At 41.0% G+C, this 26,256-nt stretch overlaps 2 protein-coding genes across 2 annotated transcripts in view; both read left to right on the top strand.

Annotated features, from left to right (window-relative positions):
- Window positions 1–26,256, top strand: part of LOC106653243 (semaphorin-1A) — a 210,555-nt gene that overhangs the window by 114,357 nt on the left and 69,942 nt on the right. The window lies entirely within an intron of this gene.
- LOC106653244 lies at window positions 20,833–21,281 on the top strand. Its single transcript, XM_014372622.2, has 2 exons — window positions 20,833–21,098; window positions 21,171–21,281. The coding sequence occupies exons 1-2, from the start codon at window positions 20,933–20,935 to the stop codon at window positions 21,209–21,211; spliced, it is 207 nt and encodes a 68-aa protein (XP_014228108.1). The 5' UTR covers window positions 20,833–20,932; the 3' UTR covers window positions 21,212–21,281.

The following is a 26,256-nucleotide window of genomic DNA, read 5'->3' as shown; positions in this document are numbered from 1 at the left end:
GAAAACAACGTTTATTACCCCCCCCCGCTCTCTCTCCCTCTCTCTCTCTCTCTCTCACGAGCTTTTCTAAGCTATAGCTTTAAAGTCAAGGATGAAACGAAAGAGAGAAAGCAGCAGCAGCGTCGGCGGCGGCGGCGGCGGCGGTGCGCGTGGTAGCGGCGTATGATGAAATTAATTTTCCTCTGCAGCGAGCGCACGAGAGAGCTCAGAGAGCTGAGCAGCAACACGGCAGCTCTAGCCAGCCAGCCAGCCCAGCGTTTGCGCATACCACTTTTCACCTTTGTCGCCGTTTTGCGCGCAACTATACATAGAACGAGTTTCTTTTACAAAGCTATATTATAGTAGAAGAATAGAGAGCAAGAGAGAGCGAACGAGAAGGGGGTGCAACGTGACTACACGTTGGTCTAGGCCACGCTGTACCTCGTCGGAGCAGCTCGTATTTAATATTATTATATTATCGTGACGACGCGTGTGCAGCTATATAGCGCGTGCGCCCCTTGTTTTTGCACACAGAGCTTTTATGCGCGCGCGCGCGAGAGAGGCCAGAGACGACGCTCGACGACGAGTCTTTGATACTGTTATTTTTGCCTATGCTGCTGCCGTCCCGTTACCAACTTGTGTATACCATCTTTCTCGTTCTCTCTCTTTCTCGTGCTCTACTCAGGCTCTCCTAGCACATAATTCACTTAGGTCGACGTGCGCGCGTGCGATGAAAAATTCGAAAAAATCCGATCCTGCGATCTCTCTATTACCACGTCCGACCGACTTGGAGCGTTGCTTCTCTCTTTTGACCTGGTTAACGGCTATAATTCGGCTAAATTTCCGCCATTAGGTTCGCTAACCCCTGAGAGAGAGAGAGAGAGAGAGAGAGAGAGAGTCAAGTTAGTGCGATAATGCATCCGCTGTGTATATCTGCATATATACGGTAGCAGTTGCCTTTCCTCTCTTTTTCCGCACGCCTCTGCAGTGGCGCGTGCATTAGCTCACACCGAGATACGATCTCTAATATAACTACCTTTCCCGAGCACCTACATATAGAAGGAGCTTTTCTCGAGTTTCGCCCGGTGCGCTCCGCACAGAACATCTATATTTTCGTGTAAAATATAATATAAAGTTACGCGTATTCGGTAAATGCATTCGTGACCTTTCATTTACATGTATAAATATCAAATGTGCACATACATTTTTGTACAGTGCATAGCTCAGCGAAAGTAAATTAATTACGCGCGCGTAACTTGCTCGTTTCAATTATCCTAATAGGTGTGTAACGTCGACAATGTGTTTGCCTCGAAATTTCATTTCTCGATCGCAGAGTGTGCTGCTGCATATGCCGCGTGCATAACGCGATTTCTCTCTCTCTCTCTCTCTCTCGACTATCGTGCATTTACACAAAGCACATGAACAGTGCGAGAGAGAGAAAGAAATAGATAATACAGTTTGACTTCGACTCTCGCGCGACTGCAGAAATAAATGGAAAACCGGGTAATTTCGCTGCTCTGCGCTTGGATTATGGGCTGTAAATTTGGGGTTACGGTCGAAGCGCCCGCGCACACGCTCGTAAAACTGCGCAGTGCGCGTTCCGAAGACATCGTCTTGCACAAGCGCACCACGCCACGCGCGTTATTTGATCGAGTCGCAAAAATAAACTTTCAATGTACAGCGCAGTAGTAGGTACGCTGCAGATGCCGTTAAATTTCTTATTCGCGACGAATTTCGAAGTCACTTATATCTTGTCGTGCGCTGCTACAATTTTTCTGTCTTAACAATTTTCCTTTGCTCTGCACTCGCATTCCTTTCGTTTTCAGAAGCGCCGCGACGCAGCACTCGAACTGTAGTAGCAGCGCAGGACATTCAACTTTATTAGCTGATTAATGCAAGTATAGCATGTTCCACGCGCATGTATGAACTTTCAACTCCACTAGCTGCTGCGAGCCTCCAACTCGAACCTCCACCACCGCCTGCATGCATGCATGCAGCATATAATGCACATAGTCGCGCACGCGTCTATATATACGTAGTACTACGTGTGCATTCGAAAGACTTTCTAGTTGAAAGTTACTTCGATAGCTCTTGGCGCGCGCGAGCACGATTAATTGAAGCGATGTACCTTTTATACGGGGCTCGAGCACGTACGATCGTGCGCCGTCGGTGGCGATGGTGGTGTACGCGAATGTGAGCATATTACACTCTCTCGCGAGCTAGTCCGCAGTGATTTCTCGTTTTCTTCGACTCTACTCTGCCGCTGCTGCTGCTATTGCTACTGCTACTGCTGCGGGTGCAGTTATTAGGTCTCATTAGATATTTGAGCTAAATTTGTTCTCGGAATTTACGTCATATACTACTAATGGCACATTTACGTGAAAACCCGGAATTTTTATTTTTCAAAACCCAGTTACTTGTTTTTTTATTACCACGTCGTTACACTACCGTGAAAAGCATCGAAAATAATGAAATAAAACTGAAAAAGTTGCGAAATATATGTAAAACTCAATTATATTCCGTAGTTTATTTTTTGTTAACACACGCCCCACGTGTCTCTGTGCAATTTTTTTTTTGCTTTTTTTTATATACACTCGAGCACACGCGTATATGCATATGAAAATTTTTATAATACACTCGCACACAACCTAGCTCAGCACATACGTACGCGTATATATAATACACTTGAAAAAGTCAATTCCGCGCGATATATACATACACGTACGTACACATACGTGCGCACTAGGTTTGCACGTGTGCAAACAAATATATACGCGTAGCTGTAGCAACAGCAGCAGCGCCAGGCTATATTACGTGAAAGGAACTCTAGAGGGTAAAGGTGTCTATCTGCTATATACCAAGGCTCCAGAGCGTACATAGTCGAGTCTCGCGAGGCAGAAATGCAACTGCTGCTGCCTGTTACTGATTTTTAGAATACCAAGCTATGTAGCGTGAAAGCTCCCAGTGATATCCAAATCAAAAGCTCGGGTTCCTCTAAGAGTATACGCTATGTACGAGGAAAACGTATATACGCGTAATACGATGTATATATTTATGCGCTGCGCGTGCTAATGTATGCGCAGTAATTTTCCAAATCGAGACTTGTCGAGCTTTTTCTTCGTCGACTTAATAAAATAGCAAAAGAATCGCAACAAAATTTCTCAACTCAATTATAAAGCACACGCGTTGATACTCTTGTACTACTTTCCTCATCTCTCGCAGTCTCTCACTCTCTTTCAACCTGAGGTATACTCGCGCGCGTCTTTCGTGCAGAATATGCACGCGAGCTTTAGCTGCAGCATCGTCGTACACATAAACGCTTGGAGTTTCGACAAATAAACTGCGTGTGTTCTTTCTTCGAGCGACTTACTACGCGCGAGCGATAAACTCTCCGGGTATATCGAGCTTAAGTCACTCGACATATTTGCATTGCTTCTCTAAATTCTCCCCGCACCCAGCTGCCGTATACCGGGGCGGTGCGCGCATACGTACTTACTCACTCATCTCGGCAGTGCTGCTGCATTCTAGACTTGTCGGTACACTACATATATCTATATGCATGCGGTGCATGTATGTATGTATGTGTGTGTGTGTGTGTGTGTATGCAAGCTCCCAACGCTGTCGTCGTCCCATGCTCCCTCGCGCGCGAGAGCTTCACTAATTGATTGGCACATCTATATCGCTTGTCGAGCTGCGACAACGACGACTACGACTACGACGAGGATGACGAGAAGGGTCAAAAGGGAGGTGCACACTGCATCCACTATCAGTACTGCGCTTCTGTGCATACACGTACAGTACGTTACCTATATATGATTCATGCAACGAACGTGTATGTGTGTGTGCCTTTCTATATACATATTTAGCATAGTCAAGCTTGAGGGATCGGTCCCTTGGCTTATTACCATTGAAATAGGTTCACGCACGCCTGCAGGCGCATCGCACAGCTACTGCTACTATATTTCGCCCGCTACGCGCCCACCGCGGCTATGGCTGGCTGCCTCTATGTGTGTGTTTATATATGCACGCGCGTGCGTATGTGCGGCTTTCCAGCCAATATTACGATGCGCCCCGCTGCTTTCCTCTCTCTCTCTCACTCGCTCTCTGTGCGAGCTCGTACCTCTCTCGTGTTCGCAGCTCTCGTGTATATATGAGAGCTGTTTGTCTAACGAAGTTCAGCGATGCAGTACACGGCGGCTTTGTAATCGATGATAACATTATGTTCGATTTAACCCCTTTTGTTTTTTCTCTCTCTCTCTCTCTCTCTCTCTCTCTCTCTCTCTCTCTCTCTCTCTCTTTCTCTTCTTTTGTTTTCTTTTTCTTAGTATGCACGCGTATAATTCATCAAAAATCAATCGCTCGTATTCGGTCGATTTCGAAGTTAAATAATATTTTTCTGCATATATTATTATGATTGCAGAAAAAAGTTGATATATTTTTCGATGCGCGAAACCGTTGCTACGGCTGCTGCAGTTGATTGCGCACGCTGGAAATGTCTTTTGACGTTCACGAGCAATTTGGGCGAAATGTAAATACACCGTGAAAATGCTACCTAAAAATTTTTTATCTGAAAAGTATGCAAATGAAAAATGCATACGCCCCGAGGGTGTGAGCGCGCGAGCAAAAAAAAGTAATAACAATACGCGCCTCTCACTGATACTGCTGCACTTTCTTCTATTTATACACATACACACATTTTTTATGACGACATTGTCACCGAACGGAGACAGGAATAGAATGAGAGACTAGAGAGAGAGGAAAAGCCAAGGCTTGTAAACGTCAAGTTATACTGCAGAAATGAAAACTATAAAAATTTATATACACACATATAATAAGCTTGTGTTATTGTTGTTGATGTTGTTGTTGTTGTTGTTGTTGTCAGCTCCGGGTTACTAAGTACTGCTTGAAATCACATGAATTTTTTTTTCTCATGCCAACACGTGAACGAGGACAAATTAGGCTCTCTCTCGCTTGTCGTACATATACAGGTAAAAGCGTGTTGTACTAAGGCAAGGATAATAATAACAATGCGCGACATTTCCTCTTGGTTTAAAGTCGAGCGCGCGCGAGCGGCACGGCTCGAATATAATGCGTAACAGGTGCGCACGGCTTTGGCTAATAGGGTGTTACTGCCGTTATACTCGCGCCGCGGTGGCTTCAACATCTTGAATAACGAGCATGTGCCGCGCGCGTGACCTGTCGATGCATCATTCATCCTCGCCGAAGCAACGTGTTTTGTCGTTCTAGCTAACGTTTTATCCAAAAGAATGAGAGATGTCGCCCGTCGCGGGCTGTATTAATGAAAAATAAAAAATCATTAGCGAATACGACGGGACTGGATAACCGTTACGACAATTTTCTGTCTGAACGAGGTGGATTCCAATCAAAGTTAAATGCACACGCTCCGGTAAATGCTTAAAACTGTAACGCAATCAATGTTTATGAAAAATGAATTAATTTATCATGTAATCAAATTTGTCGCAGATCGTAGCCCGTTATATAATATAGATAACAGCGTAGCCTGACACTTCTTACCTTATCCGCGAGTTGAAATTTGTTCCCTATTACGAGCGCACCCTCGCTCTCGTATACATGCCGCGCATCTCTCTCTCTCTCTCTCTCGGCCTCTCCTCCGCATTGGATAATTCATCGATAAGTAAGACCCTTGACTCGGGTGTAGTAAGAAAGTCCTTGGCAAAGCCACCCTTTTCCTGTGGCGAAAAAAGGCAGCGGCGACGGCAGCGACGGCGGCAGCCAAGTGAGTGAGAGTGGCGCGTAGATTGGCTTCCTTATATAAAACGGAAAGTTGGCCGAACATTGAGAAATCAAGATCGCACGTCGGCGACGGCGGCGGCGGCGGCGCTACTAGGCATGTTTAACGAGGAAACTTTGGTATAACGCGGCGCGCGTTCGAGTCGGACCGGCCATACCTTTCTTCTACGAGAGTCTCTTAGCTCGACTTCGCTTCTTTTTTTTTCGTCCGCTGCATCTCCGCGCTTTGAGGTTTTCTTGCTTCATTTTGTCGTCGTCGTCGTCGTCGTCGCAGTTGTGGCACGATAATGCTCGCGCTATATTGGTCTGAATCGATTCTTGTTTATAGCGATGTCTTATTTTACTGGGACGAGCTTGATTGCGGAAATTTGTAGAAAATAGAGAAGAGCGGAGAAATTTCAATACTGTGGCGAATGAATTCGCAACTCTGGGTTTCGTAAGATCTAAAATTGTTCTGGCTAGATAGAATGAGAAATTTCGATGGATAATGTTGTAATATTAACGTCCAGATATCTCTTCTCCAGGACGAATGTAGCAATGAATTCGATATAATTGAGATTGTGTTAGTTGTCAAAATACTGGCGCGTCACGCTGCTAATACCCAAAAGGAGAATAATTGCGCGACAAGCAAATTTCTTTAAAAAAGAAAATTGGCTAAATGTAATTCCTGACTGATTGTGGCGCTGTGAAATCATTATATTAGCAACATACACCAATCATCTCCATTTGGTTTGTCGTTTTGTCGTTTATCGAACGTTGGAAACATTTCCGAGCGAATAATTAGTCTCATCGGATGCAGCGGCACACACACGTGCGCACAAAAAACAAATAAAATAATCTCGTTTGTGAATATGAAATGCTATTATATGTATATAATTGCGCGTACTGCAGGTAAAGTGCTGCTGCCTGCACACACACGCACACGCGTATTCACGGCTTGCGATCAGTCGCGTGTGCAGTTTATCGACGAAGCGCAAAGCTCCAATAGACCGAATAATCAGAGTTCATATTGTAGCCTATGTTTTACCCGCGCGTGAGTGTATATACGTCTGTGTGTTCGCGCGTGTAAGCGCGACTCGCGAGAGATGTCATTACTATTCGATATCATTTATATATAAACTCGGGGTACACAATGACACGCACACGCTCACACTCTCGCATGCGAGACACGCAAGGCGCGTTATCTGCAGCCACTGCTGTTTTTGCAAATATACATTATATATAATGTCCGTATCAAAATTTATTGGAAACAATGGTTTATTTCCTTCGCGCGCGGGCTTATATTATATTTGTACGAATATGTAGAAATTCGATAATTGCAGTGTCGTTGCGTGCAGGAGGGCATAATGCGTATCGCGGCGTACAGTACAGCGTACTGCCGCATAATAATACGATACGATAAGTGAATGATATTGCTTCCGTATATATGATATTAGAACAGATCGTCGATTTAGCACCGTTTCTCGTTTTATTTTTTTTTTTTTTCAGAAAAATCTCTCGAATCTCTCGGAATATACGTGCTGCAGTGGAAAAGGTTCGACTATAAACCTTTAATACTTTCGTCTTTCACGATATATACAGACTTGCTCACACACACACACACACACACACGTATAAGCATCTCGTATCCCAGCTCTTCATTGGGGCACAGAGTATAAGAGGGTCGTTAATAATTTTACAGCATCAACTAGAGAGAGAGAGAGAGAGAGAGGCGTTTGATTCTCTCTCTCTCTCTCTCTCTCTCTCTCTCTACTTTAAAGCTTCAAATGCACGCGCTGCCTCTCTATCGCGTGCCGCCAGCAGTAGCAGTGGTAGCAGTAGTAGTAATTGAAGCTATATAAGATGGCGATCAAGCCGCAAGTCATAGTCGGCGTGTATAGCTTTGGCTTGCCAATGTCTATAATACTGAGGTGCAGTATAAAGAGTTTGCAGAGCCGTCTTTTCTCCATGCATTAAGCGGACGCTTGCGTCTTCGGTAAGCTTCGATTCCCGCGAGCTTTCGTGTCTTAACATTTTGAATGCGTAAAGTTCGAGTTGCAACGGGGCAGCACGACTATACACGAGGTAGTAGAGAGAACCGAGCGAGAGCTGAGAACGCGGAAGAAAGAGACATGAGAATTCTTGAGATGACAAGGTCTCTCTCTCTCTCTCTCTCTCTCTTTGCGAGCTTGATATCGGAAGGTGGCGGTAAATGCCTTTAGTTATACGTACTCGCGGGCGCCCGTGGAGAGGTATTCTCGGAGGTCGATTCTTTGATCGATTCGCAACTTACCCAATGACTTATCGAGTTTCATTATATTCGCAGGAGTGCCCGTCGTCGCCGCGTTCAAAATGCCCCGGTATTTTTATACGACGCGCGGGCACGAAGCACACGGAAATAAAATGGAAAATAGGTCCGCAAACGCAGTGGCTCGGCTGCACGATCGGGTTTATTGATTTTTCTTCCAATTCTAGTACATCGCCGAGTAAAAAGTGTCATTTGCTGTGCGTTATGCCATCGTTTTCTTTCTTATTCATTTTCTCGTGTACTAGTCCCATTCAAGATACTTCGACTTGAACAGAATTTGAACTAGTATGGTTTGAAAATTTATAACAATTTAACTCATGATGGATTTATAGCACCTTATGTGAATTTGACAATAATATGTGATTATAACTGAAAAAGTACTCCCGCAGTAGAAATGATCAACATTAAATTTAAAGAGTTTGAAAATAAATTATTATTTATTGACTTTTTAGCTACTTTTCTGTTACAATTGTGTTACAAATATAAAGCTCATTTTAAATGATCTGAAGGTGACAATTTAATGGTTCCAAACAAAATTTCTAGACAATTTAAATACGATATTATTATAACTTTGAGTCTCCACCACCAGATGGCTAGTACCATCATCTGTAAATCTGCAAGTGACAAAAAGAAAAATAATGTAATTTTTCTTGACGCAGAAGTCAACCTAACCATGTAGATCGAGATTTGCTGAAATTTGTCCATTTTTTATGAATACAGACACTGACGCGTAACGTGAGTAATATTCTGGAACGCATATGGGTGGAGAGGCGCATCGAACTATGTGGAACGATTGAATGAAGTTGTTAACTTTTAATTCACTGCCATTCGAGAAAGTTACGATGTAGCATTCACGAGCACTCGAATATATACTTCCGATAGATATGCAGAAGTGAGCGCGCGCGCGTGTCAAGACGACGTCGCACCGGAGGCACGCAATTGCGCGTTAATGGTCTTCGAGTGCGTGCAAATATCAATTTTATGTATATAAGCTCGCGGATAAGCCAATTCGCTCGTGCATTTTATTCTACACTTGGTCTGTAGCGCCGTTGTTAGTGTGCATAGTGGGATATACGCTGCGTTTATGTACGAAAAAAATCTTGTACGCGTGTGTATTTGCGTGCAGCTCTCAAGAGCGAGAGTATTTACATTGAAAGGGCGCACACGGAAGAGCAAAGATTGCCTTACATTACGACTATGAATTACGTGTAAAAATTTTTTAAAATGTTCTTTCTCGATACGCGTACTGTGCACGCGCGTTGGTGCCGCTTTTCTTCAATTTATACAAACTGAAAAAAATTTGCTCGAGAGTTTCCAACGCGTACTCGCGTTCCGAATGATTTCAAATAAATTTTCCAACTTCACGCGAAACTTCGATACGACGACGTTCTTGTCGAGCTCTCTCGCTCTACTCTCATGCAAGTAAAAACTAATTTAATTTTGACTCGGTGACGTTCAACTGCCTTTTAAAATACATTCAACGAGAGTGAAGTATTTAATCGCAGCTCGTGTGCTCCACGCAGAGCAACGCAACGTCGCAGCAGCGCCCAGGCAGCAGAGCAATGCAACACCACCACCATCACCAGCATCGTCAACAGCAGTAGCGCAGCGGCAGCAGCAGCATACATCGCATTTAAAAGCCACTTGACCGACTAAGTATATACGTACATGGCACACGCTCGTATAGCGCTTACAAAGCTACGCGTAACAACGTCGTCTACATGGTCGTCGTACACTGTGCAGCGCGAAACGAAAGAGAGAGAGAATGAGAGGTTCCCCCCCCCTGCACGCCACCACGTTCTGTAATCTTTGCAATTTCCGATGGGCTTTTACGCTTCGTGCGTGTATAGCTTTTTCTTTATAACTTCACTCTTAGTGCGTTGCCTGCCGCCGCCGACGACGACGACGAATGCCCCTTTCAGCCCCGTGTGCAGTACCCAGGGCTCTTTATCTGCTACGCTATACATGTATAGGAGTATACGTACAACTTTTTATAGGCTGACCCGTGATACCGGGTGTGTGTATTATATATAAACCCTGTATGTGTGTGGATGTGTCAGTGATAGCGTGCGAGCACAGGCTCTTAAGAGTGATAATAAAGGAGGCCTCTTAAAGGTTTGTTGATATTGCGTGATATACTTTAGATTGTACAGTCGCGCGCGTGCGCTATACGCTTACTTATCTTTTCTTCTTCTTTTTTTTCTTTTTTTTTTTTTAACGCGATGACCCGATAGTATTTAAGTTCAGCGACGTTAAACGCGCAAAAAGACCTCGGAGTTTATGTTTATACAACGAGTATATTGACACACTCACGTGTTGGGGCTTTTTTTTTTAATGTACCTTACGGTGACGATGCTTTCGCGTATTCTCTATAAACATGGGCACACGAGAGTCGCACTTTTTTTTTATTATTACTCAAAAGAAAAAGGAATGTAATTGAGACATTTTTATGCAAGTTTTTGCAGCGTTCTGGAGTGTAATATTTTTTCTCAACATTTTTCATAACCACACACCGAGTGCAATAATTTTTTTGCAAAAGCTAAGCGCCCCTAGCTTGTGAAAAAAAAAATTAAAATGCGCTTGAGAGATCACAAAGAGCCTAGAGCTTGCAAAAGAAAAAGAAGTATAAAAAATAAGCTCGAGCAACTCCAGAGATACTTCTCAATTAATGCGCATTACAACGGAGTATCCACAAGTATTTTCGCGCGAAAGTACTTTTAGCGCAAAATCTCGCCTACTCGAGACTCGACTCGCATATGCGCGCGGCGCACATATTACGAGTGAAGCGGCCGTAATAAATAAAAGATAATCGTCGCTCGTTTTCTTCTCTCTCGGAGAACCTCGCTACACGCTCGATTTGGCCGAAAAGGAAGCTCAAGCTAGCGCGCCAGGAGTGCTACAAAGATTCTCCGTCGCGGCACACGGCGCACGAACGCATTACTTCCGCGAGACTTGCTCAGCTGCAATAAGTGCATTCTTCCAATTTACGAAAACGTAATATCGAGAGCCTTGCGCCCTCCGAGTTTTTACTCTTTAGATCCTCCTTCCATTCGCTTCACAAAGTACACTCTATGCGCAAGCGTGCAAATCCCAGAACATATATATCTATGCGAATCAAGAAGACTCTTTACATATTATGTATATGAGGCGAAAATATGAGCCAAACGGATAGAGGGTCTGAGATTCAGGACGGAATAATGTTATCTCTTTCAATGAAAAATGATTTTTAGATTTAGGTCGCGATCGAGCGCATAAAGAATCGCTTTGTGCAGTGCCGCTCCGAAGCTTTTTTTACTTTTTAATTCTACCGCGCATTTATTTTGCCTTTATATGAAATGTAGGGCTCACAATGGATTTTACGGAAAAAAATTTGCTTGTTTTCTATACGTCCGTTTTCATACGAAATGTAACAAAAAACAATGTCAATATTATTGAAGGATACTTTATTTATCCAATTCTCGTTGCGCAAAAATTGTGCTAATAGCATTTTAATTTTATTAACGCTCTTGCAAATGAGGACAGGAATACAATGAATTTATTGCATATGAGCTAAGCCATAGTTAGCGTGATGGTCAAAAAAATTTTTTTCTTAAATTATGTACTCTTGAAGAGTACATTGGAAAGTGAAAATCCTGAAAGTTTCAGCCCTCTAGGTCCAACCCTATTAGATTTTCAGGGTCTTGAAGTTGAATTTTCTTTTTATCGCGATATTCTGATTTTCTGGGGTTAATATGAAAAAATTTTTGAATCATGGTTTTTAATGTAAAATTTGATGTAGAATTCAAATTCAAAATCCATAAAAATGATATTTTCAGGCATTAATCATATAACTGTGCAAAAATAAATGTGTTCGTCTCCTTCGATTAGGCCAATATTGTAATATGTTCATCGATACATCAAAATACAACTTCTGATAAATTTTGGTTATCGACAGACAAACAGAATTCATTATTGAGCTTAATATGAGTCAAGAAACGTGGTTTTTCTCTAATTTTCCTTGATTCTTAATTAATGTTGAGAATTTCTAACAGAGATGTAGGCAGCTCAATTTAATTATCAATGTGGATATCCATCAATAGATATCATTTTCTTTTCGGAAGGTTAGAGTTATGACTTGCAGCCGCGCACCTCGAGTAGAGGTATGTGCATATACGCGTAAATTGAAACTACCCCATGTGTAATTTGTAATTCAAAGCAGTGAAACACATTAAACAGGTGCTGTATGCCAAGAGTCAGGAAGAGCACCGTAGATCCAACTACGTTATAGTATACATACAAGGAGTCGAATAGTTCAATGAACGAGAAGAGAAGACTCGCGCTTGGATAAAGTCTCTTTGCACTTTACTGGGCAAGATAATTAAGCCGAACTAACCCTTCAGCTGGGTCTGCTACGCGCGCTCACAGCCGTACGCGTCGATAAATCGGTAAAATTTTCGCTGCTGCGGAGCTCAATTGACCCCAAAGTTTTGTGCTGCAGCGACCGGTCGGAAAGTTAGGTCCACCGCACCGATGAGAGGCCGACTGGAATTCATATTAGATATATGTATATTTTATACGTGTATATATCGTTTGAGAAGCGAGAAGGAATGATTTTATGATGATTCAATTACGTTCCTTTGTTGTTTCTGCACACACACACAGGCGCACGTACATTTATAAATATATAGGTATAATATATTCCTGAATTATACATCAGAGCCGTGCGTTAATTTTGTAAAATGTTGAATGCACGACTGGACACTGCGTGTAGTACCGCGGGAGAAGAAGATGACAAGTACCCGAGCTGTGCGGAATTGTATATTATATTTTGCATGTAGAATACGCGGGCGTCATGGGAGGATTATTTATTACTCTTGTTTTTGTTTTGTGCGTGTTCCACGTGTATACGTTATATACGTCGGGTACGATGTGTATAGGTATAAATATGATGTATAATGTACAATCATGACGCGAGTTGCTACTCTTCTTCCTCTAGCTCTCCTTTGAAAATAGGTCAAATTATTATTTGAAGGCTTCATATGCATGCGAGCGAACTTGCGAGTGCACAAATTGTGACTCAACAAGACGAATAAAATTGCGAGAGGTACACGAGGTTAATAAAGTGAGAATAGATTTGATGAATTCGTATTTAAAAACTCGTAGGACTGCTTTAATAATGCAGGTTAAATAGTGTTTAGAAGGGTCAATATGTGAATTCGAAACCCTGTTGGAAACGCTCAACATTATCAATAAATGACCTAATGATAAAATAAATGACCATTTAAATTTTTTTCGAATGTGTAGGCATTCATTGGCTTGTCCTTGGCTATTTTTCTGTTATACTTATTCTGTTACAATGTTATAAATATAAAGCGCATTTCAAATGATCTGAAAGTATCAATTTGATGGTTTCAATCAAAATTTCCAGCCTCTTTAAATACGATAATACTACTTCAAGTCACCACCACCAGATGGCAAGTACCTTTATTTATAAATCTGCAAGTGGCAAAGTTGAAATTATAGTATAAATCAAAGCAAGGTTTTAAGAATAAACTATGGCTTTTGTTTTGGTGATGAAGTAATCGAAAAACTTACGGTATCATATGTACATAAAATGTGGGAAGAAACGTTACACTTTTGGTTAGCATGCGTCCATTTTTAATGGCCCTTAGATGTTCAAGCAACTGTTTCGTTAGCCCAAAACTGACCATGAAATGTTGAATATTTCTACATGGAAACTGAATTCAATTTTTATGATTTTTTAGAAGTGCAACACCAAGTCAAAAAAAAGGAAAAATCGATTGATCAAGCGCACAGATTATCGAATATACATTATCGTGCTTGAATACATAAACCCACATAGAACACATAATATAATTGTATATTTAATATATGTATGAGTAAGTACATTTGAGCACAATTAATGTCTTGAGCAACAAGCATCAAGCGATAGTCGGACCCTCTAGTCTACGGCTATTGAGGACTTGATAAACAATAGCTTCTATTTGCTCCATTGTTGCTTGGGCGACATACATATACATACGTACATACACATCCATGCATACATACATTACCGTACTATATACAGGGAGAAAGTGAAATACAACTCTGCGCTCGAAGTTCTATGAATCTATTATATTGTATATAGATGCCACAAAATTGTGTGTGTATGTGTGCGAGTTGTATATCTTTGCGAAGCTTCCCCATTGTACGCGTGGGTCCCACCGACGTAATTGTTATAATAGTTTTCGCGCCCATACGACGTTTAAATTAATTCGATTCTATTCAGGAACAAGTGTCACCTTCGGCAAAAAATTACGCTTTTGAGAAGCGCCATCGTGGTCTAGATGAAAAAGCTCCGAGCTCCGAATTCTCAAGGCGAACAAGCGCCGAACGCGCACAAGTGTACAGGGCCATAATAATGCATTCAATTAAATTGCATCTTATCGGATTATCAAATCTCTCTCCTTCTAGCAGTTCCTACGTCAGAGCTTCTATCCCGTTGGGAGTACAAGTGAATACATATACTGGCTGTGATATATGTATATATTATACACACGTACGTATACATATACACGCAGACGCCAGCATCTCACACCCACTCAAGATTCCGAGTGTGCACGAGAATATACAGCGAAGGGTGTGCACGCGGCAACGAGCAAAGGTAATCTTATCCCTTTCTCCAAGTCTGCTTCGCGCGCACAATTGTTAGTGTGTGTGTGTGCAACGTGCACACGAGCAGTACGCGCGAGTATGTGTCGCTCGTGTAAGAGAAATCGGATAATCATTACGACGACGGCGCAGCCACCGCATACACAAGCTATGTGTCTGAATAATCTCGCGTGTATTATTAATCAATTTCGTGTGTTGGAGATTGTGTCAAAATTGCCGCACAAAAAAAACGTCAAACTTAATCCGCCAGAATCCGAGGTGTGTGCAGCAGCCGCAGCAGCAGCAGCTTCAGCCCCTCACTCTGTCTGAGTGTCTTTTAAAATTCACACGTGTCTGCCTTGCTTAGTCCTTTACTCTCCTTTTGCCTCGTGCGTAATACCATTAGAAATGAGGTAAATTATATCCTCGCTTTGTCGAGGTTTCCGTGATTGCGCACATTCTCGTGTGCTTCTGAGAGAGCTTCCTTCTCTCTCTCTATCTCTCTTGTACTACTACGTGGCTTTTCTGTTCTGACTTTCATGCCTCGGGAGTATCTGAACCTTGTTTCACAACCTTCGGCTTGTGAGAGAGAGAGAACTTGGAGAAAAGCGCCGCGCCGCACTGTGGAGAAGGTCGCGCGCGCGCTCTAGTAATTAGACGTTATATGCCGGCGCTTTCCATTGCTACTTTATACTTACCGATATATATTTCCGAGCCTTGTCCTATGCGCGCGCGCGTTTGCAGCGACTAATTAAAAGCTGGGTCTATGTAGCGCGCGCTATTGAATATAAAAGGGCCGTGCAAGCTATCCTGAGAGAAATTAGGTTGCAGCGTAGCAGCTGATTATGTATGCTCGTTGCAGTATTAAACGGAAACTTCAAACGCGCTCGCAATATTTGAGTTTTTAATTCGCAATAGAAAAAGATACCTCGTGCGCGCGTCCGGGCTATGCGCGCGCGTTATGTGCATATGAAAAATGTAAAAGAAAATCTGCTGAGGTCACGTGGAAATAAATCAGCATGAGGCCAAGCAGTTCTGAAATGCCACTCGACTGCGCATTTTTCTTGAATGAAGCAAACAACCACCAAGCAGCAACAACACACGAAGCCCATAGTCTCTAGCACCCTATGGGCAATCTCTTCTAGACACGGAAATATTTATCGCACGACGCGTTCTTGTCTGCAGAGCTTGTGTATGCCAGCTTGCGCGTCTATATGTATGTGTGTGAGTGCGTATACCCCTTCAAGATCACTTCTACGTTGTATTTTACCTTCGTCTTCTTCTTCTTTTTTTTTTTTTTACTTTTTCCTGGTACGCTATACTCGCGTAAGTATACATATATATACAGACATACACACAGGAAGAAAAGGTGCAGCAAGATTTATCGCGTGAGCTTCAAAGCTCATTCTCGCGAGCGTAGGTTTTCTTTTTTTTTTTTTTTTTTGTTGTCGGCGCTATAGCGAACTTGCCTATGAGATTTTGAAGAGTTTAAAAAAATTTTTCCCCCAACTTTTACACTGAATGTTCCGTTTTAACGTGTAGCCCTATACACCGCGCATACCAGAAAGTATTCCAATAAACTGCCGCCGTACAGGAGCTTATAACTTTGCAGTGACTATTTTTTAGCTTTTACAAATTGAGTTAAAAATTAGAAATACTCGAACGGTGTGCTCGGTATCAAATAATATTTTCTCCCTTGCGCGCTTTTTTCCGTAAACCGTTTTTTATTTTTATTTTTGACGGGGGGGTTAAAAAAGCTACTAGCAGCTCAACAGCCGCAGTATATAGTCAAGGAGTACGCGCGCGAGCGAGAGCTTTGTAAAAATCAATTCTCATAGTGGCACTGGCGCCGGAGAAAAACAAAGAAGACGAAAAATAAGAATAAAAAAAGAAAAGGCGAAGAAGAAAGAAAGAAAGAAAGAGAAAAGCAGTAGCACGAGTGGCAATTAGTCTCCCTACCTATATATACATACATAGTGCGCGTGCAGCGCAGCTACCTTTCCAGCCAGCTAACTTCATCGACATATATACCGCTCGTGTACTGCATTATATATATTTACTAACATACGAACGTAATCGCGAATGTGTACATTTACAAAGCTTACTTACACTTCTTTGAAATAATAAAGAAACGACAACTGCGACCGTTTGTGTGTTTGTGAGTTTGTGTATGTATGTGTAACTTTATCGAAAGCGCTTAACTCGAGCGATTAAAGTCAAACGCGCATGCCAATTTTTTATTATGGAAAAATTTACCGATTATATATCAAACTCACGGGATCGACAATAACGATAATAAGGATGAAAAATGTTGTCAGGCGTGCATTTCGCTAGTTTATTTGTTATTATTATACTTTTTACACCGTGCGATGACCGCGGAAGGAAATATCAAGGAAAAACTAAGAAATAAGTGGCAAAAATCGAATAAACGACACATTTTCTCTGGCAGCTCGGTGGCGCGCAGTACCGTAGTAGTAGCAGCAGCAGCACATATAGCACAGAGGGCTTGTACACGGGCTATAAATTCTATAGTTGAAGCTTTTTCTTGTGACTTTTCCGCTTCTGCTTTCCCGGACAAAGTTCGTCGCTTGCCGAGCGGACGGTAGTTTTGCAGTGTTTAAAAAAAACCTGCTAGCTGGGTGCTAGCTGCTAGCATCGCCGCTTCCTTTAACACAGTAGGTATATAAAGTCTCTCTTTCTCTCTCTTCTCTTCTCTCTCTCGGAGTGTTCTGGCTCTGACTAATTGCAGATGGCAGAAAAGTCGCTGGATTGGAATGAAGCTAAAAATACTGCGCGCGCGTTTCTATGCTACTTTCATGCGCTTGCTGTACGTGTGTGTGTGTGTGTGTGTGTGTGTGTGTGTGTGTGTGCGTACGTCCGTAAGCTATTGTTGTCGCACAGTACGATGATGACGCTCTTTTTTTCCATCTTTTGCTTTCAAAGTTTCGAAACGTACATCGGTGGCGAAGTAGCAGCGTGCTTCGATCTATTTTAAAAGCTCTGCTAAATCGAACGTGCGCCAAAATCCTCGTGAACTGGAATTAGCGCGCGAGCGCACGCGCGGCTAATTGTTCCACAGGATTAACGGAGAAAATTTAGCACGACTATCGTAAGTACCGGTGGAAAATGTAAAGTGGAGAGTTTATTTGGGCAAAATTGTGAGAAAAATTAGGCAAGCCTTCCGGGTGCACTGCTTTTGTCTTTTCACCAGATGCTTATGATTTGCGAGTGAAAAATTAATCGCTCGTACTCGTATATTTTAATTTAAATGATAGTTAATCAAGATACTTTCATATGCTCTTAAACAATGCGATAAAGAGTGCAAAAACTGTGTCATAGAAGTTCATCATCGCGTATAAATATATGCAAAAATAGTCACGCAAGTTAGTTTCCAGTGAACTCCCGTTGAGCTTAATGAAGTTTTATTATATCTTGCCCGTGCTCGAGGCGTTTTCTCACTTGACCTTCGTTAAAAAGTCTAAATTTTCTAAACACCTCGGTGGAGCTCTGCGTCTTGCTCCTTAGGATTAAAAGAGTTATTACTGCAGAACTTAAGAGAGACATATAGTAAAGAAGAAAAAAAAGGAAGAGAAATTCAGCTGAGTTTGTGAGGTTAGATAATTATTTATGTGCCCCTTTTTTCTCTATATACGTATAGGAACACTGCATAAGTAGACTGCAAAGTTTCTAATGCAGATTTGAGATGCGTACTTCAGAGTTATGATTTTGCACAAATAGTATATTTCTCAACGGGTGCACATATGGTTTTTTAGCAAAACGAGGGATTATAGCACGAGCCGAAGGCGAGTGCTGTAACGAGTTTTGTTAAAAAACCATATCTGCACCAGTTTGAGATACTATTTTTTCCTACGAAAGCCTAAAATTAGCGGCAAAGTTGCGTATTTTAGGTTAGAGTGGGAAAAAGTTTATTTCACGTGCAGATAACCATTGAAAATTTAATTTTTCATTTTATTGAATTATTTAACTAGCTAGTGGAGTGATTGAAAAACAAATTTATTTATACTACGCTTGCTTTTTTTTTATTGAAACTAAAAATTAGCTTTGTCTTCGAAAAAAAAAAGGAAACGAAAAGTAAATCGAATAAAATACGACCGAGGGACTTGATATTTTACCTATCGATAGAAAAACAAAATTCTACACTAATAAGCTTTATAAAAAGCCGGGCAATATTGTGTGTAGCACGCACTTGTGCACTAAACTCGTTTGTAAAATGAATAATGACTTTAAAAACTCATCGAGACGCTCAGAGGTGAGCGAAAGTAAGCAAGGGAAAGATTCAATTAGGCAGCCTTTTCCTTCCCATGGTATAACAAAAGTAATTTTCTGGTCAGTTGCAAAATTTGCTGCCGCAACACAACTTCAAAAGCCAGAACAATTTGGAAGATAATTTTTTTCGACCTTTTCAAGAAAAAAAATTCATCCGAGACTTCATTATTCTCGAAGTTAATAAGAACTTTGCTTCATCTAACGGCTTGTATCCCAGCAGTCGCAGCTAAAATAAAAAGAAAAAATACCGAGCTCATGCTCTTTAAAAGCTGCAAAAACTTGTCCGTAAAATTTAAAGATGAAGCACGGTTATGAAAGAAAAGAGCAGCAACTGAGAGCTACGGAAAACAAATGGGTGCGCTCTTGGAAAAGAAAATAAGCGAGTGAGGGGGAGGGGACGAGAGAAAAAACGACAGAAAACGCATTTTTCTATTACAAAAGCGCTAAGGAGTACGTCAGAGCTCACAATTTTTCAATTCAATTACAGTGTAAGGCAAGTTCAAGGCTTCACTCGGCGTGTGTAAGAAAATTGTTGTAGGTATGCCATAGAACAACCGAAGAGCATCCAGGCGTTTACTTTTTTCTCATCGCAACTTGTACATGTATAATCCAAGCGATATTCGTTTCATTTTTACTTTTTTTCTCTTTAGACAATACCCCCGCTTGAGAGAAAACGAGTGTACGAAATTCTCTTTGAGCTGCATCAACTATCCTGCAGGTGCTGCAGCTATTTGTATGGTCCTCGTATTCAGAGAGCTGCAACTGGTAGTTAACGAGCATAAATAAAAACTCTACCTTCTTTCTCTATTTTTCTAACCCTTACATTGTGTTGAATAAATCTTTGATTCTCTCTTTTCCCTTGGCACACGCATGCACGTGTATATATTTGCACAGACGTGATTTTTGTTTTGTTTTTTAATGTACGTGTTGGTAGTTAGTACACACAAACTACTACTGGCTTTTACCAAGTTCTTAGCCAGTAATTGTTTTTTGCGTGAAACTTACCTGCCGTACTTACCTAAAAATAATCCTAAAGTAACCTTGGCTAGACTCTTCGGTATTATGTAGTCTTGCATTTAATGCACAATGGTGATGATTACTCATTTTACTTGAACTATGCAAATTTTTTAATAATTTGCGTAATATTAACGTATGTTCATTACGAATAAAAATATTGAGAGCTCATATTATAAGAAGAACACAGATCATATTGAAGTTATACAAAAAAATAAGAGAAAGGTAGACCATCTTTTTCTTGGCAATGGTCTCTTGAGACTCTTTTGTGGGGCACCACATTTTCTTTTTCTAGATTTTGAATGAATCTCCCTAATGAAAAATTCTCTATTAAATTTTTTGTAATATAAAAATGTTTTTCTGGCAACCGATAAAACCAAAGACAAGTGTAATGAGGTTTCATAATGTTTTTCGAACTTCAACAAAAATTTTTTTCAATGATAAAAAAGAGGGCTTAGCTTCCAATGCAATAACTCTCAATGTTGCCATGCACGTTTATAAAACTCAAACTCTTTTATCTGAAGAACCAAAAAATATGTATCACCCAGATGAATCATATAGTTACTATTTGTGCACGATAAATTCACACGAAACATTTGGAATGCTTGCAAACTGCTGTCATTGTGGCAGTACGTAAACAAACAAATCACACTTACATTAGCGCAATATTTGCAAGTGAACTCGATCAACGAAGGTAAAGCGGATGACTATTTCAATCGATTATAATAGATAATCTAATCTTAGCTTTTTTTACAAATGACGTGCTGCTATACGTGTCGTTCAATTTATCATTTTATTTATCGCTTCGATGTATATAAAAGAATCGATAATCCGTCTACCGATTTAATTGAGAACTGTGTTATTGCGTTGTAGTTGTACGAAATAATTATTTACACTCAGTGTTCTTCAACTAATCAGAAAGAAAAGAACGTTTTTAATTGTGAGAATCAATAAAACATCAAAATGAACAAAATAGTGATTGGAATTTTCATCATGTCCATGATTATTGTTACGCTCGGACAACAACCTTGTCTATGTCCAAAAAATCTAGATATAGTTTGCGATCAGTTTGGAAAGAAATATCTCAATCCATGTTTGTTCCAATGCGAACTTAAAACGAGAAATTCAGGTATACTACAAATAATTATGAATGACTTGACGTTTAGATTTATTGAAATTAATATTTTTTTCATTCTTTTAGCTATTATCAGACGATCATGTTCAGATTTTAATAACGTTTGAAAATGATTAGTTTGCAAGAAAAATTTTCCAATACTTTTTGTAAATCCTGGAATTATGTATAAATTCTAAAATATTTTATGTATTTGTTTTATAATAAATGATGACTTTTTAAATATTTTATTTGTCTATGTTACTAACAAGGAGAGCTTTTCAGGTCCGGGTCATGGATTTGCTCCAAAATTTTTTTGCGGTCTCCTGGTACCCAATACTGAAGATCCCTGTGCTTAGTTTGATCTCATGGGCCTTAGGGCCCATTTTGTACAAGATTTTCCACATTACAAAAAAATCTTTGTTATTTTCTAAATCGATATAGAAGTACTCAAACGAAAAAATGCTACGATCAAAAGTTTTAAAATTTTTCAAAGAACCTGCTTGAATTTTTTCAGAATTTTTGGGACCATCTATCACTTAATTCAAGAGGCCAAAATTTGACGCTTTTTTAATAGATTTTAGGACTTCTTAAAGTACTTCTATATCGATATAGAAAATAATAAAGATTTTTTTATAATGTGGAAAATCCTCTACAAAATGGGCCCTAAGGCCCATGAGATCAAACTAAGCACAGGGAGCTTCAGTATTGAGTACCAGAAGACCCCCAAAAAAGTTTGATAAAAGATCTGCGACCCGGAGCTGAAAAGCTCTCCTTGTAAGTTTGTCCACTTCCTCCAATTCTTTAAATTAAATTAAAATATCAATCATCGACCATCTGTTGTGGTTTCATTATTGTAATTTTTGTGGCTGAAGTGAAATAGAACGATCGAAATGTAAATGATCAGGGACATAACACGAATTCACATCTTTATTTATATAAATGAACTTACAGCTTGATATTATAAAGTTTAACGAAAAATCGATAATTTAAAGAGCTTTGTTCACTTTCAATCTACTGGGCAAATAGTGGTCTCGCTTGACACGGTATGCTCCGGTTTTTTTTCCCATTAATTTTGCAGGGTATAGATGGATGAATTAAAATATTATGCACCGCATGTCTCACTTTTTTAAGGTTTAAGAGTAAAATTTTTATGAAGTGTATTTTTTTATGTAACAAAGAATTTGGAATTGCATAACGTTTTATAAGATATTTCTTTTTGAAACTTTTCTGATGCCCTTTAACGGTGAAAAAACAAAGTGTTACACTTGATGACTTGCAATAAATTTGAAGCTACATAAAACACTTTGATGGATAAAATTAAAAAAATTCAAAGCTTTCAAGATACATACTACAGTTTAAAAAAATTATTACTATACTTGAAAAAAAAAAAAAAAATTATTACTTGCAGTAATTTTAAAATGAAGCGCGTTCTGGAATTTTTCCACTCAACGATATCCAAATATTATTCTTCTTCAATTAACCTATAATACTTATATTTTCGTTCCGCATAACCTTTGCAATGGAAAAATTTCAATCAACCAAATCCCGAACCTTATATAGGCCAAAAAAGGTTGAGGAAGAAAATTAACTTAGTTCTGGAGCCAAATCAAACAATAACATCATCTCTCGCAGCTGGGTTTACTCACACGCGAAAAATAAAGTAATAACGTCGTGCAAAACTTGAGCTTGTGAAACTGAAAAAAAACGAGGCAAGCGGGAAAGTCTTGAAGAAGAAGAGAAAACAAACCGGTCAAAGGACAAAGTTCCCCGGGCGTACCGAAGCTCCCCCTTTCCCTTTCACATTGGAAATTAATCATCGCTATGAGCTTTCTTTTCGCGTACGTGCGTCGCGCACTTTGCCAATTACGCTCAAGTTAAAAGGCTGTCCTCGCAGCTACCGGGGGTGCAGCAGTTCTCTGGCATCAAAACTTTGCTTGACACCGCGCGCCCTGCTATTGCAGTGCACCGAAGATCGAGCTATTATTGGCCGTCCAGCCGTGCATGTACACGCGATATGAGTTCGAGATCGAGCGTTACGATAAATTACCTTGAGTAAAGTTTAATGTTACACTTTTTAAAATTAATGTTTTGAGTTTAACGAGGGCAAATTAATCCATAAAAATAAGAATCCTTAATTATTGCTGTCAAATTGAATCGCTTGCTTGACAATTCATTCAAATAAATTCGCAAAAAATTTTATTTTTATGAGCGAACATTCGTCTGAAATTTGGCTATAGGTGTCCGACCAAAACGACGTATCACTACTTATAGGACCAGCCCAAGTACTTTAAACGCTGGCAGTCATTTACTCGGGCGTTGAATTTTCAAGTGCAGTTCTCGAGATGATGCTTCAGAGTTCAGGTCGGTAAATGTTCAAAATAAACTCGAAAGCCCGAGCAGCGCAGGTATATATATGTTTTAATTTTTAAACTCGAAATGTTTACCGTGCAATAAAATCGATTATCAAGTGCACGGAGCGCTCCACCTAAATCCAATATACTCCGTCAAATTGACCATTTCTAATTCAATCGCACTCTAAAACTAAATGTCTATAGCCGTTAAAATGTACGCTCCTCGCAAGCCCACTTTCCTCGCGGAAAGATAGAGTGGATACGACGACTACAACTGAGAGGACTGAACTTGAGAGATGTCGTATTCCGTTGATCCTTGAGGCCTTCTTTATCCGTCTTTTCTATGCATATTTATGATAGCAAAAGAGAGCGAAGGAAGAGTACTAAAACTGGACTGCTCGTTTTCATAATTTAGCCGCAGTTCTAACAACACTGAGTAAACATTGTTACGTATACAGCGAGGGCTAGATAGCCTCCGTGTCGTGTGGCAGTTCGCCGCGGTGGCACTGCTACTCGCCAACATTCATCTTATATCTGTTTATACAAGCTACGCAACTCCGCGTGTAATTGTTGCAAACTCTCCCCTGCCATTCTCCTCTCAGAGGCAGCCTCTGTCTCTGTCTCTGTATACAAGGAAGGACTTGTAATGATTACATGTGATGCTCATGAATATTTATGTTCGTGTTTACCAGCGTCATATTCAAGCAAACTCGTTATAAATTGGAATACTTGCCGCTGACGACGCCTCTCCGACGTACGTATACAGTGTGTACCGGCAGCCCATGCGTTGTTTTTAATAGCTTTAATAAGTTGCGCACGAAGACTCACCTCACCCGCTTGTCGCCGAGATATGACTAATTAACAGCTGCTCCTGGCATTGAAAAAGTAATCAAGTCGGAAAAAAGGAAATGCGAACGTCTCGAGAAAAAAAATAAAGAAACCCCGACGAGAAAGTCTGTAGTTATGTATACCACGAGTTCTTGCGCAATGCTTGGCCGCCGGGGCGGGGGCTGGTTGGCTACCGCACCGACGCTGGCTACTCATCAAAGTTCCATCAGTATCATGCAAACTCGCACAACAGCACACCCCTTATAGACGTAAAACGAAACTCGTCGAAACAACGACGGCAGCGGCAGCAGCAACGACGACGACGATCGATCGGCTTCGGCTCGCACAGCAGTCCCTAATCCTGCGGTTGGCCAGGCCAACATGTGTCACCTGATTAGTTGCAGCTCTAGGTGGGCACAAAGAAGCACATCGACGACCATCATCATCATCATGGTAGATGCATCGAGTGTGTATACACGAGCTCGAGTCGTACATTACGGCCGGGCCTATGTATATATATTATACGTGGTTTGTTGCGTAGCTTTGCATGCGCACAATGTTATATACGTTATGTACGCGTAGCAGAGCGACGAATCTAGACGATAAGAAGTAAATTTACTGGAAAATTCGATGAAATCGCCTATACACGCAGACGAGTGCATAATTTTGCAGCGTGCCCGAGACCGTACCGAAGTGCAGCTATAATAAAGCAAAAATGTGTTAAGCTTGAAAAGTTGATTATTCGAATTCGACCATATAAGGGGGTAAAGGGGGTTGGTGGGAGGTGGGGGGAGGGATTCGATGTTTGCGGAGGCACTTTGGCACCTTCGTAACTGCACAGTAGCGCACGTGATTAACGCGTTTGGTCAGCTGGGAGCTTTGTTTGTACATTTAGGGGATGCTTGTATTGTGCGATATATATAGTCGCCGCTCGCGCAAGTCACGCATCGACGTTTTCGACGAATACACGCTTATTTACTACTCCGATCTGTACACGGCCCATGTATATTTTGTTGTAAGTGCGCACACGCGCGTCTGCCTGCCTGCCGGTTTGTGCCGAGCAAAATGGAACGACTCTTGTGGGGCTCATTTTTAAAATTTCCGTTGATAATAACAGCGGGGGAGCATGAAAAAGCAAATAAAATATGACGCGCTGCTGTAGGCGTGTTCGAACTTTTTAACCTTCCTCTCCTCCAACCCCGCAGCTCCGAATTGTTTGACTTAATAACTGGTCAGCTGAATCAATCGATGTACCCATGTATAATTATACTCATGAATTCATTTTTTCTGTTTCAGGTAAGCAAAGTTTTTCTCCTCCAACGTCTGCGCTCTCGTTTTAGCGTAGTCGCATCGTCTCTCTCTCTCAATTCCGTAAGTAATTTACATCCAGCGAGTCCCTTATCGCCTGAGAAAACTTACTTGGCAATCAAATCGCGTACACTCGGGCGCTAACAGAAAAAATTATCAGAATCAGACTGCTCGCGAGTTACCGTTGCTGCTCGCGAGCAGCAATCTTTATCAATTCATCTGGGCGGTTCATCCGTCAGTTAAACTTTTTCAAATCCTCCACTCTTTTTTCTCCATATACATAAGGGGTAAGGGAAAATACACGCGTACGCGAGCGCGAACTTGCAAGCATATACGTATAAAAGCTTTCATTCTCGAGTCGCTCTGATAAAGCATCGTTGTCGTCGCCGCTTTATGAATCGCTCCAGGGCAAAGACGAAGATGAAGTCACTGTTGACTCTTCGAATGGTTCTCTCTCTCCTTCCTATCCCCGCCCTTTCTTAGCTTCGGCTCGTATTTTCTCTCTTTCTCCTTTCACTTTTTCCCTTTATACGTATATTTCATTTTATTCTTTCGCTTTTCTTTCTGTACTTTTGTGCTTTTTGCGACTGCTCGAGGATCATTTTATTTTATTTTCTTCTTTTTGCGATGGAGCCACGAGCTGAAAGCGTGGTGGGAGGACGAGGAGAGATAGGGAGGGAGTAAAA

This window comes from Trichogramma pretiosum, unplaced genomic scaffold (assembly GCF_000599845.2).
Source record: "Trichogramma pretiosum strain Unisexual culture from Peru unplaced genomic scaffold, Tpre_2.0 scaffold30, whole genome shotgun sequence".
Lineage (NCBI taxonomy): Eukaryota > Metazoa > Arthropoda > Insecta > Hymenoptera > Trichogrammatidae > Trichogramma > Trichogramma pretiosum.
Note: the sequence above shows the minus strand (reverse complement) of the source record. Positions and strands in the feature narration are given on the sequence as shown.

What these genes read in the sequence shown, in the direction of transcription:
- LOC106653244 (XM_014372622.2), top strand. Translation starts at nt 20,933, where the DNA reads ATGAACAAAATAGTGATTGGAATTTTCATCATGTCCATGATTATTGTT. An exon ending in ACTTAAAACGAGAAATTCAG is followed by an intron (nt 21,099 to 21,170) that starts GTATACTACAAA and finishes TCATTCTTTTAG; the next exon opens with CTATTATCAGACGATCATGT.